Here is a 14,586-nt window from a genome sequence, read left to right on the forward strand (position 1 = left end):
GCATAATGTCAGTAAGTTTTACCTCTTGAGCATCGTTGCCAGAATCGGCGTCTTCAGTTGATAAGTACACCACTTTGGAGGTTGAAGAATGTGGAAATTTAGATGGGGTCGGCTGCTCAACCTTATGAAAGAACATATTAATAGATGACTAGATGGTGGTTTTTTCTTTTCATTATAGATTTCTCTGTAGCAAGCAAGCAAGCATATCATTCACCCCTCTGTTAACTTTTAAGAATCGTTCGCTGTCAGGATCCATTTCCTCAAACCTACCTCACCATTGCCGATGCAATTTCACAAAATGCCATTACCATCTTCTGGTGATGAAGCATCTCGGTTCCTCATTTGATTCATCTTGAGCTTCGTCAGCATTTTCTTCTTTCACTATCGCTGCCTGCAAGTCAATAAGTTCTTTGTTAGATAATTCCTTCTCTTCTTCCTCTATTAACTCCTCCATGTCTTTGGCAACAACATCCAACTGAAGTAGCTCTGCAACCTTTACAATCTTATCTGTAACTTCTCCGCATGCTTTGTCTTTTTCAAACATTTCGGAGCCTTTTATGTGCCATGGGCATATTTTCTTCCATGCACCATTTAAACAACTTTTTAGTAATTTCCACCCAGGCCTTATTAATGTTTAAGATTCCGTGGTAAATATTGTAAGATTTTCAAGTCTCTTAACGTAAAATTTTTCTCACCGTCTACTACAGACAATGACAGAGCAAATGTTATGCGTAAATAGTGTGCTTTTAAATACAAAATAACACCCCGATCCATAAGTTGGATGAGTGAAGTCCTGTTTGGTGGTAGAAATATGACTCTCACATTTGAATTGAAATCATCTTGATGTGTAGGATGTCCAGGAGCATTATCTAATAGAAGCAAAATCTTGAAAGGAACGTCATTGCCTTTACAATATTTTTCAACCTCAGGAATGAAGCAGCATTTAAACTAATCCTCAAAGAAAGAGAGATATTATATTATTATCCACGCTCTCTGGTTGTTGCAACAATAAAGCCACCCTACCCATGCATTTCGATTGGAAATGCATGGGTAGGGTGGCTTTATTGTTGCCCTTAAATGCACGAGGATTTTCAGAATGGTACAAAAGCAGTGGTATTAACCTGTACTCTTCCACTGCATTAGCCCCAAGCAAGAGCATGGCTCTATCTTTTGAAGCCTTTAAACCTGGCATTGTCTTTTCCTCTTTGGCAATGTATGTTTGATCCAGCATTTTTTTTTTTTTTTTTTCATTACAAAGCAGTCTCGTCAACGTTAAAAATTTGCTGTGTTTCATCAATAATTTTTTCCAGTACATCACAAAATTTCTCTGCAGCTTCAGAATCTACACTGGCGACTTCACCGCATACTTTAATGTTTTGGAAACCAGCGCAATGCTTGCACCTATTAAACCACTCATTGCTTGCCAAGAACTTGGGTTGGGGTTTGCCGTACTTATCCTTAATGTCTTTTCCATCTTCGATATAGCACCTGAATGCTGTTTTGTGATCATTGTTGATCTTAAATGCGTTGATTCTTTAACATGTTCTTTTCACGCACTGTCCTTTAAAATAGTATCCACTGTTGAAGCAGTGAGACCTAATTCCCTTGCAAGAGATGACAAACTTTGTCCTGCTTCGTACTTAATCATTTTCGTCTTCATTTCTGAATCATTTTCGTCTTCATTTCTGAATCATTTTGTCTTCATTTCCTGGAACTCCCAGTACATGCACTTTCAGTTTGTCCCTTTCCCTTCATCATTGTAATAGGTAAATAGGAATGAAGAGAAGTTTCTGAAAATTTGGTTTTTTATATGATTGAAGATTTCAGTGAAGGGGAACTCATTTCGCCATAATACCATAACATAAAAACCCACACAATTCCAGTTATCAGGATTATCGCAAATGCAATAATATTTACTACCCGTTTATAATAGATTGGGCTAACAGAAAAGCCAAATAAACTGGAAAGTGCAAATTGTTTTATGGTAGTGACCTCCAGAAATGTGTTTTAGAAAAATATCACTGTGGCATTCAAAATTGATTCTTATAATGGGAACATATGATAATGATGAAAGGGTAGTGCAATCTCTATTATAATTATCACCTTTTAGAGAGATAAATAGCCTAGTAATATAGCAAAAATTTTCAACTTTTAAGGACTTGAAATGAATTACAAAAAAACCAAAAAAAAAACCACAATATGTTATTGAGTTCATATAAAGATATTTTTACAATACCTCCATTTATCCCTACAGATGGAAAATAAGTTTCCATATTTTTTTTCAGTTTGCACTAGCCGACAAAAACTTACGTAAAGTCAAATTTGCGTAAGTCGAGTATTACGTAAGTCGGGGAGTTCCTGTAGTTCTATTTACATGTTCAATGAACATTTCTTTTTTGCTTCAATCAAATTCATGGCACATAGTTACAAGTGCTGCATAAATTTAGGGAAATTCTGACTTATGTGAAATTCAACTTACATAAGAGTGCCGAGGAACCCAACTCTTGCGTACATGGCTTTTGAAGAGGGTTGGAGCCCCACATTTATGACTGATCCATGCCTCATCTCACCTCTCCCAAGCCCTAGCTATGACTATTAGGTTTTTAACTCTGTTAAAAACCTAATAGCCATAGCTAGGGCATTAAACATCATAGCCAACTTTATATTATCATATGACATCTGTATGATTACATCAACTTTTAACTGTGTAGGCCATCTTGGCAGGGTTTGGTGCCTTGGCCACTTGGCTACCCTGAGGTGACATTGAGAAACAGCTACATTTAATTATGATTTAGGTATATGAATGGTGCCCTTGATAATGTACAATTCAGTGTATTCTATTAATAGTTGGCTTGTGTGTGTGTGTGTGCGTAATTTTTTTATGCAGGACTTAATTATTTAGACTCACTCGCTCATTTACATACATCTTACAGAAGTTTGTAACTTTTACATATATTTGTATGTTACGGCCCGATGTAATGTTCAGTCGTTATTTTTACAGCACTAGTCCAGTACACTATTTTACATTACTTTCCATTATTTCTAGTTTGTTGTATAAATGACACACACACTTTAACTAAAAACCAAACAGCTTGGTTTATGTACCTTGAATAAAAACCAGTGCAACTTCCCTAAGGAGCAATTATAAAAGATTTTATATTAAAGTTTGAAACTGCACATGGCCTCTCTCTCTCTCCTGGCCTGTTCACAGCATATGAGTTATGCGATAGCCAAGAAACTAAGAGATTCTTTCAAAGGTGCGTAAATCCATGTAGAGTACAATTGAACCTACCTTGGTACTTACATTGGAACCTAACTTTTTATTAGATGCTAAATTCATGCTTTGGAGAACTTTCAGTGATTCAAAAGTATTCCACAGAGGTGCTTCCCTTGAATTTGCCTCAGATTGGGCCATGGTGGACTCTTGCTACGAACAACTCAGTCACATAGGCATGCACAGCCTAAAATAAGATGGGAGCCAACCACATTTTGGACCCCCCTATAAAAAATAAAATATTTTATTTTTAATAAATATATTTTTATAAATACAATTTTGTATATATGGGGTGTCTCAAAAATATTGGTACAAACATTTAGGGGAGGTAGGTAACATCTAAAGGAATGTGAAATGCATAGGAACCCATAACCAGAAATGTCACCGTAAGTCGGTACATGGTGCTGTTCATCAGTTCGTGAGAGGGAAAATTTCTGGTTTACTCATTCAAGCAGTAGTCATCGCACGAAGAGCATGCATCAATATACGAACTGTGAGCTGGCAGACATGCACCTAGTGTATGGATTAGCAGAGAGCAATGGAAGAGCCGCTCAACGAATTTATGGAGGTAACAGGCAGACCATGTTTGACGCGAACTCCCGCCATGGAAGAAAATGTGTTGAATGCCGTCCAGAATAATCCTACTACCAGCACACGTGCCGTTGCCTCTGTCTTAGGAGTGTCTGATTGCAGTGTACAGCGTGTCTGGCACAACGATTCCTTACACCCCTTTCATCTCCAAATGGTTCATTTACTGCTCCCCCAAGGTCATCCTGCACGTGTGGCTTTTGCGCAGTGGTTTCTCCAAGAAAGTGTTCAACAAGACTTGAATTTTCCAGCCTATGTTTTGTTCATGGATGAGGCTTATTTCACTCGGGAAGGCTTATTCAATCAGCACAATGCTCGTGTGTGGGCTCACGACAACCCACACGGTGTGCACCCCTATGAGGCACAACATCGCTTCGCCATAAATGTGTGGGCAGGTATGGTCGGTGACTGCTTAGTCGGCCCATACCTGTTACCATCCCACATTAACTCCGCTAAATATCGGATCTTTCTTGAACAAGTTCTACCAGGATTACTTGACGATGTTCCAGCAAATGTGAGACGCAACATTTGGTGTCAACATGACAGGCGCCTGCCCATTATGGATGGTTTGTTTGTGGCCATTTGAACAGGCGTTTTGGGCGTCGATGGATTGGCCGTGGTGGACCCATTGCCTGGCCCCCACGCTCACCTGATTTATCGAGCCTTGATTTCTTTCTGTGGGGACCCCCTCAAATCTATCGTGTATTGAATTGCCTGTGGAGACGGAAATGGATCTCATCTGCGCTGCTGCTACTGTCAAAGAAACTCCAGGTGTGTTCAACTGTGTCCGCCAATCCATGCTGCATCGGTGTCACGCATGCATTGCGTCTCATGGTGGAACCTTCGAGCATCTGTTGTAACATCATGAAATGGATCCACCTTGTACTCCATTGTTAATATTATGTCAAATAAATGTTTGCCACTAATTACTGTCTTGTGTCATTTCTGCTTCTTGTGCCTCTGCTACTACTTTTCCGTGACGTATCCGGTTATGGGTTCCTATGCGATTCACATTTTTTTACATGTTACCTACCTCCCCTAAACGTTTGTACCACTATTTTTGAGACACCCTGTATATGAAACTTTTATTTACTTAAAAAAACATATACATTAAAATACATTATAATAGTTTGTGACTAATAAATATTCAACCTTTTTAGGTTTACAATGTTTTTAGGTCTATTTATTTATTTGTTATAATAATATTCTATGTTCAAAAGGAACAAAGGCGATGAATTCGCCAATTACTTTTTTTACAGTGACTGCAGCAGTTAAATCCTGTTCCCCATATGAAAGCAATTAGTTCAGCCGTTCTTGCGTCATGATGCTTCTTAATTTTGTTTTTATATGGCTCATTTTGAAAAAAGTTCATTCAGGAGTGCAACTTGTAACACCTAAAACCTGAAAGTCGTATGTCACTTTTGTGAAATTTGGATATAATTTATATCAATCGGCATCATTAGAACACTTGCTCCAGGTTAAAAGATTTTTGCAGTTTAGATGATTAATGGCTTTTAACAATGATATTTCTGTCTGTAAATCCGTCAAAGATAATTGAAAACAGTCACAGAGTATTTCCATATATTCAGATGTAAGATTTAATTCAAGGAGATTCTCCATAGCTTTGATTACTAGGGTTATTTCTTGAATAAATTTGCTCTCTACAGTATTCATTAGGGTATCAAGAAGTGGATAATAAAAATTTATTCATAAATCTTCTGAATTTTCAAAGTGATGTTGAGTATTTCTGCCAAGATTCAAAGATGTTTTTCTTTTATGTTTTGTTCCGGACTGCGGTAGCTCTCAAATCATCACAAAAAGAAGATGCAAATGTAAAAGTAAATTTAAAGGTGTCTTGATTTCTTATCTCTAATAAATAATTTTGAAGTGCTGTAACTTGTTCAGTAGCAATTAATAAATTAATATTTGCTGTCTGGAGTGTCTTTCTGACTTTCAAAATAACCTGTAAAATAAGATGGAATACTTCGAGAGCTAGGATAAATTTTAAATCATGTCTTAGGCCATTTGATGCATTTATTTTTGTTTCCAGATTGTTGGTAGTCTCTTGAATCATTTTCAAAGCAACTATGATTTCCTTAACCTGGAACTTTACGGCAATAACTGCTTCTGCTTGACATGCCTATTGCTTCTGAAATAATGATTTTAATGTAATAAGCTGTTTTTCATATTTTTAATGACATCTTCTAATACTGCATGGCACACAGCACTGCCTTCCAAGAAATTGTAAATTATTTGCACTACACCAAAGAAATCAAAAGCAACAGGATTGTTTTTATGCGAAGTGCAGCTCTCAACCAGTGCCAAATTCAGACAATGAGCAAAATAATGAATATATAAAATTTTATCTTTCATATATTTGCACTTTACTTGAACACCATTCAAATAGATCGTGCACCATCAAAGCAAACTGATAAAACATTTTCCCAGGATAATTTCAAATTTTTCATCTATGGCGTCAAATATTGATTGTGCATCAACTTGTTTTATTCGTGTCAATCCTACGAAGCACTCTACAACAGTATTTTTTTTTTTTCTAAATGAAAAAAAAAAAAAAAAAAACGAATGGCAACTGTGAAAGCTGTTTGTGATGGCCACAATCCAATGTTTCACAGCAATCGCTGTAATTTTCTTATCCTTAATTTCATCAATTATTTTTTGAAGTATAACATTGTGAAAAGATGCAATGAAATCATTTTGAAAACAATTGCTAATGTATTTTGCATTAGAAGGGCCAAATTCTGTGATGTTGTAAAACTTTGTCATATTTAGCAAGTAGTAGGTCTATTTATTATATTGAGAAATAAACCCTTTCTGTACTACTCATTTTTTCTGTATTACCTCTGAATGGACGTCTTCCAATAATTAGCTTTCTAACAACCTCTATAAATCGTTCCACTATTTTATGGTTTTTTTGACGTTGTTCCTCTTATTTGATATAATTTTGTTTTCATCAAGAAGTTCATCTATACCTTTTTCCATATTTTTGTATGCATCGTGTTTTTTCTTATTAGCAATATGAAACGGTGATTTTTCATGTATTTGAAATGCTGTTTTTGCTTTCTTCCAATTACAAAAATCATGAGAAATAAAAGTATTTAAATGATATTCCTTCGAGAGCATTTCATTTCCAAACAATCTTCACCTAAAACAAAAACTCCATCTCCATCATGCTTCTCACTATACTCCAACCAGCTGTGATTTTTATACCACTTTGCTTGAAAGCGTCATTGTTGGCTATTAATACATGTCCTTGGAAAATTTTTCAATTTAGGTTGATAAGGACCTTTTTTAAATTTGGTTCGAAATTCGTGAGAAAATGGAATACAGTATTGATAGGATCGTCAGCTTTTTGCAAATAAAATATTTTGCTCATTTCCATTGGTAAATTCTTGAGTATTATCTTTAAAAATAAAATGAAAATCAATTTCTGTTTTATGCAATATAAATACAAGGAAGAACATGTGTATAATACAAATAAAAATCGACCATATTTTGTTGGGTAACTCACTTTCAATTGTTTTGTCAAAAGCTTCAAAATCACTATCACCACTTAAATTCTTCTGTATGGATGTATTTATTGAATCGTCCAAGGTGGATACATTAGTTCAGTAGGTGGTAGATGACTTTCATCAACCGGTGAAATACCACCACTTTGCTTATTGGAGGCTTGAAGTGGCGAAACCCATGTTTAGTCTCCAGAGCAATGTTTCCGGCATCCCCCCCCCCCATACTTCTCCTTCAACCCATGCACGGTACTAAGTACTATAGGTTTTGATACCTTTCGTGTTTGGGGTTTTCATAAAAAAAAAAAAAAAAAAAAAAAGTCAACATCGGAACCAAAATTATGACAGTCGTTTTCAATCTGGCTGATTTTTTTTCAGTTAATACAAATATTTATGCAATGTAATATATGTAATGAATAATATAACATTAAAAAAACTTTAAATTTAATAATCTAACTAAAATTTATTTTTTTGTAATATGTAAGGTAGAATCACCTTAAAATGTTTACTTATATATTGATGTTTTTATCTTAAATATTGTAAAAAGCCATTGCCATTGTAAAAGGCTCATACTAAAAACCACATTTCACTCAAATTTTAGTGAATAATTTAAATTAAATTTTGCAAGAAAATACTACAAAAAATTATATATATAATTAAAATGTTTAATTTAATTAATATTGTAAAAATATAATCTTCACTATATAAATTTATTACAATATACGTTTTCCTTAAAAAATAAATGAATAAATTTTGAGAAACAAAATTTAAATAATTAAATTTATATTTTAAATTGCCTCCAACCGAACCACATGGATTACCCTACGATTGTCTCCAACCGGAGACAATCGTAGGGTAATCTCCAGTGCCGTAGTCTCTTGCCCCAATTAAATGGCATGTTGTCCTAATTAAGCGAAGTAAACCCTGGCTATTTTCTCGATTTGTTTTTTTTTTTTTTTTAAGATTTGCCCCAAATAAATGACTGCCCCGATTAACCAATGGCCCAAATAACCAGAATCCACTGTATTTACTTTTCACAAATTCAAAAAGTAATTTATGTTATTTCATAGGTAGACGCTATCGATTACGATCACAAATTTGACAAAATCAAGCTCTGCAGCACAATTCATATTTACTTAAAGATTATATCAAATGAATTTGACAACATAAACATTTTTCAACAGCTGTAACTTTTGATAATAAAGCAATTTATTAATAAATAAATCTGTATATATATTGTAATATTAGATACAAATATTCAATTATTGTCTAAAAAAAAATATGCTATATATATACACACACTGAGTGATCACTGAATTATGACATAAGGTACAAGAGTTCAGAGTTAGTCGACCTCTGTGGCACATATAAGTTCAGTAGGTAGTAAAATTCCGAGCATGATGGGTAAAAGGAAGGATTTATCGGACTTTGATAAAGGACGGATTGTGGGTGCTCGACGAGCTGGTGCCTCGATTTCCAAAATGGCTGAACCGGTGAGGTGTTTGAGAACCGCCATAGTTAAAGTGTACCAGGACTGGCATCAAAATGGTCAAAAAACGACTCGACAGAAAAACTGCAAATGTCAGCGAAAGGTTGATGGTAAAGGTGAGTGCAGGGTCCGACAACTCGTACAGGCGAACAGGTGCAGCACTGTTGAAGAGTGACTACCCAATACAACATGGGCCAACCTGGAACAATATCTGGCATGATCATCCGTCGCACACTCGCATGTATAGGCTATACCAGCAGACAAACCCTACAGCAGCCTCTCCTAACCAAGGTTCATCGGCATAAAAGACTCACCTGGTGCAGATTTGGCATCAACAACATGAGGCTCTTGATCCATCATGCATGGTATCAAAGGTGGAGGCGGTTGTATGGTGTGGGGCATGTTTCACTGGCAGGAACGTGGACCCCTGGTGCATGTGGAACAACGTATCACTGGTCTCCGCTATTGTTAACTGCTTGCTGAATTAACTTTTTCCCGAATGGCGATGGTGTCTTCCAAGATGACAACGCGCCGAGCCAGTGGTCACTTGTTGTGCAAGAATGGTTTGAGGAACACAGTTCTGACTTCCAGCATATTGATTGGCCTCTGAACTCACCCAATATCAATCCTGTAGAGCACCTGTGGGAGACTATGGAAAGGCATATCAGACAGCTGGATACACCAATCACCTTCATACCTGCATTGCTGACTGCATTACACACAGCTTGGTTGGCCATACCTCCCAAACACTTCCAACATCTTGTTGAATCAATGCCACGTCAGATAGCTGCTGTACTGAGGGCAAGAGGAGGACCTACAAAGTATTAGGTAGGTGGTCATAATTCAGTGATCACTTAGTGTATATATATAAAATGAATTTATTTTACTTAAGTTTCATTTTCAGATTCACTGTATTTGACTTTTTTTTATACTGAAATATGCTGTGATATTCATTTTAGCACAATCTTTTTTTTGTTGATTTTTTTCTCATCTTTTCTGAGCTCCACTTTTTGGCTTATTCATTATTATAAACTCATTTGTGAACCCCTACGTTTCACGATCACCAAGAAGACCCACGAATTCCGTGAATCACCAAAAAAAAAAAAATAGGAAATTAAGCATAAAGTGGGGATATATATGAAAAGCGTTGTTTACTCGTTTAGTGAAGGGAGGCGCTGCAAACAGTACCAATGTATTGCATATGTTTTGGAGTCTACCGTCGTGCAGCATAGCAGACAGCTGTCTCAAATGAAATGAGCACGGAAATTCAGATATCGGAATATGTTTTACACATAAAAAAACATGAATAAAATAAAAAATATCTATTTTATTATTTAAATATTTATTTTAATTCTTTAGTTTTAAAATTCAACAATTTTTTTTATGATTTAACAAAAATGTTTGACATGTGAGGCTACAAGGGCCCCCTTCAAGATTTCAGGGGGGGGGGGAGCACGAACTGTGCGCATGCCTATGCTCAGTCAGTTTGACTTCTGGTAACTGACCAGGCAATGAGGTATGGTGAAGTCACTCTTATGCTTTTGGAAACATTCCCGAACGATCCATGTCTTGGGACATTCTGTTGGAAGTAACAGTTCCCAACTGGTAGATAAACTGTGAATATGAAGAGATGTATTCAGCCAATTGTGGCCTATCTGTTATTACACAAAAAATGTTGCAATTAAACAAGTCAGTTTAATCATAATTTTCATTTCATGTGGAACTTTACAAATAAAAGTTGTTTGTTTGTTATTTGGTTTTTAAGAGCATTAGCAACTAAGGCCATATTGCTCTGGGAATATGCGGTGGTCATTCCCTTGACCTTTCCACATCCTCTGTATTTGGTGGTGACGGGCTCAAACCCTGGTCTAATCAAGAAGCGTGTGCTACGCACTGCTGCTCCTTCCCACCTGGCTACGGAGTTGTATACATATTCACATAATTATTCACTAAAAATACTGATTTGAGGTCTACTGTGATCATCTTCATTATTCTGACCATTTCCAGTTTCATCATCTTTATTTACTTATTTATTTACCTAGTTAAGGAAACTGCACAACTCAAAAATCATTTATCTAAGAGAGATGAATAAACACAACTGGCAAATCAAATGTTGTTTTGCTCTGGTATTTTTCTGATATCATGACATTCAAACATGTAGGTGTCACAAATTAAGGTCCTCATGCCTGTTACAGATTTATTAGTATTAATATTAGCAATGGCCACATGGTGCAAAGAAGCCTATGGCTAATGCTGCACCAGCCAAAAATAATAATAAAATAAAATATAAATAAAATAATAATAATAATAATAAGAAGAAATTTTTTAAAAAATAATAAGAGAAAAGGAAATAGACAACCTATGTGTTTCCTCCTCCTGTACGTAATTATCCAGCTGACCTTTGAATTTCCCCAAACTGTCAGCCTCTACCACCCATATAAGTAACAAATTCTAGTAATTTATAACTCACTGGCTAAAATAAAACTTCCTGCAATCCATTCTAAACATCTCTCCCCATAACTTGAAATTATGGCTCCCTTGTTCTAGAATCATTTATAACTGCAAAAATTTTGCCCTCATTCATTTTGCTTATGCCTCTCAGAGCCTTAAACACCTCAGTCAAGTCTTCTCTAAGGTGCCTAGTTTCCAAGCTCTGCAACCCACGTATTCGAAGTCTTTCCTCATATGGACACCCTTTTGCTGATCTCACCAGGCGAATTACCCATCTTAGGACCCTTTCAACAAACACAATGTTTTTCTTTAGGTGCAGTCTCCATACTTGAACACAGTATTCCAGGTGTGGTCTAACAATAGCTTTATATAATGGGATTATGGCATCCTTATCTCTACTAGCAATTCGATAAATCATCGATAGGACACCATGGTCTTTCCTTGCAACCAGTCTACAATGCTCGGAGAACTTCATGTCTGACCGTATTGTAACTCCCAAGCCCCTTTCTTTCACTACTCCTCCAAGTGTATAAATTATTTTGGGGTTACTGTTCCCCAGATACAATACCTTACACTTTGCTGGATTAAAGCATAGCTGCCATTTTTCTGACCATCCCTGAAATCTGTCTAGGTCACTCTGAAGAAGTTCTGCGTAGCAGTGATCATTAACTACTCTACCAATCTTTATATCATCTGCAAATTTAGACATCACGCCCACATCAATGTCATTTATGAAAATCAAAAACAACAGTGGTCCTAATACTGATCTTTGGGGAACTCCATTTCTTGCATCAACCTAATAACCATTTATCACAACCCTCTGCCTCCTGCTCTGAAGCCATACAGCTATCCAAGGATTTTCCCTGTGATTCCAACATGTTCCAGCTTATAAAGTAACCGCTCATGTGGGACTGAGTCAAATGCTTTGCTGAAATCCAAAGAAACAATGTTGAAATTATTCCCTAAGTCCAGCTCTTGAGTGACTCTCTCAAAATAGCTAACCAGATTAGTTAAACATGATTTTCCCTTTACAAAACCATGCTGAGTATCCTTGAGAATTCCATTTCTATCTAAATGAACCTGAATTTCACCCTTGATCATTGTCTCCATGATTTTCCCTACTACTAAAGTTAGATTAACCGGCCGGTAATTTACCATTTCACCCTTAGAACCACCCTTATGTATTGGAGACAGATTGGCACTTTTCCAATCCAACAGAATCACTCCTGAGTCCAGTTTATTGTTTGACTTCAGTGGAAAAATCAAGGAGAGAATGAGAGTGACTATTAATGATAAAAACCCAAGTGTTTTTCACTTATCACTCTTGATTTTTAACTTGTGGACAAGCAAACAAGTGAGTTTTTTGAGCCTACCTTAAATACCTTGTTTCCACATGCTGTCACAGTTCTCCAACTGTTAACAAAGCAAACACATTGGTGGAAATGTAGAAGTAATTCGCATGTGCTGTTCGTAAAATTACATAATCATAATATGTAAATTAAAATTAACAAGGTAGTGATGTGATTTTTTTTTGCAGAGAAATAAAAAAACAACAGGATAGAAACTTTATGAATTTAAGGAAGTAAGTTTATTCTGTTTGAATATTTTGACCGTGACATTTGCCCATAGCATTTGAAATTCTGTTGGCTATAAAATACATGAAAAGAAATTACCTTAATTTTATTTATGTATTTCATAAGTCATAACTTTTCTCACATCAAAATTATTGAAATATTAACTTCTTTATACCACAGCAACTCAGACCAGACCTTCTTAATCTCAGGTCATCAAAGATTGCCAAATGTGATCACTTGCACTCTGTTGAATGAACAATAAATCTTGAAATAGGCTTAATAGCAATGTCTCATATTTTAAACAACTAATAGAATAACTTTTTGGGTGATCTTATTTATTTTAAAGTAATTCTTCATGAGGTTAGTTGTGGTTAAGGAAGTTTGTTTTGTCTTGAGTAGGCCATAATGTTTTCTCATAGCAATTGGATCCTGCTAGCAACAAAATACATGGAAGGAAAAGATTAGTCTCACAGGCATAGTTTCTGTATTGTGAATTCTGTGTGCTACCATTTTATGAGGATGATAAATATTTACATAACTATTTTGATTCAAAAACCATTTGCTACAACATGTGATCATTTTTTTTTTTTCTTATAGGTATCTGCTGGTACTGATAGTGCCCTTTCCATTCTTAATACTAAGTCTTTGATATTGGAAACTTCAGTAGAAAATAATGCTACTTATGATAAAGACAACAATCCATCCATCGCAGCAGCAGAAAGGGGATTAAATTCCTGTACTCCTTCAGGTGCAACCTGTGATGTGACTTTAGATGCTAGCACATCACCTCCAGTGCCTATAAAAATTCTTAATGTGGCTGACAGATCCATTTCTAATGAAGGTAAACCATTTAAATACTTTACTGTTGTTGAATAATTTTAGCACATGTTTATTTAAAGTTTAATTTGCAATTAGCCACATATAAAATAAAGTTTACTTTTCATGAACCAAAACATTATGACCACCTACCTAATAGCATGTTGGGCCACCTTTTGCCATGATAACTGCTTGCACCTGGCATGGCATCAACTTCATGAGACCCTAGGTGTCCTCAAGTATCCTGAATCTGCTGTACAGAAGGATGTCCTGAAGTTTAGCAATGGAGTGAGGCATTGGGATGGACTGGTGAATGCTGCATCCCACTGCAACCCACAAATGTTCAATGGGATTGATGTTTGTAGGAATTTGTTGGCCATGGGAGCATATGAAATGCTTGGATGCAATCCTTGAACTATTCCTGCTCAATGCAGACACAGGCCTTGTAATATGGGCGGGGGAAAGGATTGTCTTGTTGAAAGTAATTCCAGTGCCATCTGGATATATAGTGACCATGTAGGGAAAAACTTGATCTGACAGTGAGGGTGCATTCAATGGGAATAAGGACACCCAGTGATGTGCATAAAAATTCCCCAAACCATGTATCACTGCCACCTTCTTGTTTTCATCCAACCATGCAGGCTGATTGCAGCCATTCACCTGCTTGCTGTTGAATGTGCACCCATCCATTGGCATGATGGAGCTGATCATCAATCCAGGCAACTCTGATCATCAATCCCCAACTCCATGTCATAACTTGGTGATGAAATGCACACTCTATAAAGGCCAGATAGTGTGGCTTGTGTAGTATAGTGTTAGGTTATGTTGTTCATCTGGTCACTTAGCCTAGGGACCAATGGAATACCACTG

General features: G+C 36.2%; 1 protein-coding gene across 2 annotated transcripts in view; it reads left to right on the forward strand.

Moving 5' to 3' along the window:
* The window catches only part of LOC150085462 (uncharacterized), a 201,861-nt gene that overhangs the window by 86,252 nt on the left and 101,023 nt on the right, over nucleotides 1–14,586 (forward strand). For both annotated transcript variants that reach the window (XM_090374046.1, XM_090374047.1), the window contains exon 6: nucleotides 13,498–13,741. In XM_090374046.1, coding sequence (XP_090230172.1) covers nucleotides 13,498–13,741 — 244 coding nt within the window. The remainder of the gene's footprint in view (nucleotides 1–13,497; nucleotides 13,742–14,586) is intronic.

This window comes from Mastigoproctus giganteus, chromosome 5 (genome assembly GCF_048544385.1).
Source record: "Mastigoproctus giganteus isolate SK-2022 chromosome 5, ASM4854438v1, whole genome shotgun sequence".
Taxonomy (NCBI): Eukaryota; Metazoa; Arthropoda; class Arachnida; order Uropygi; family Thelyphonidae; genus Mastigoproctus; species Mastigoproctus giganteus.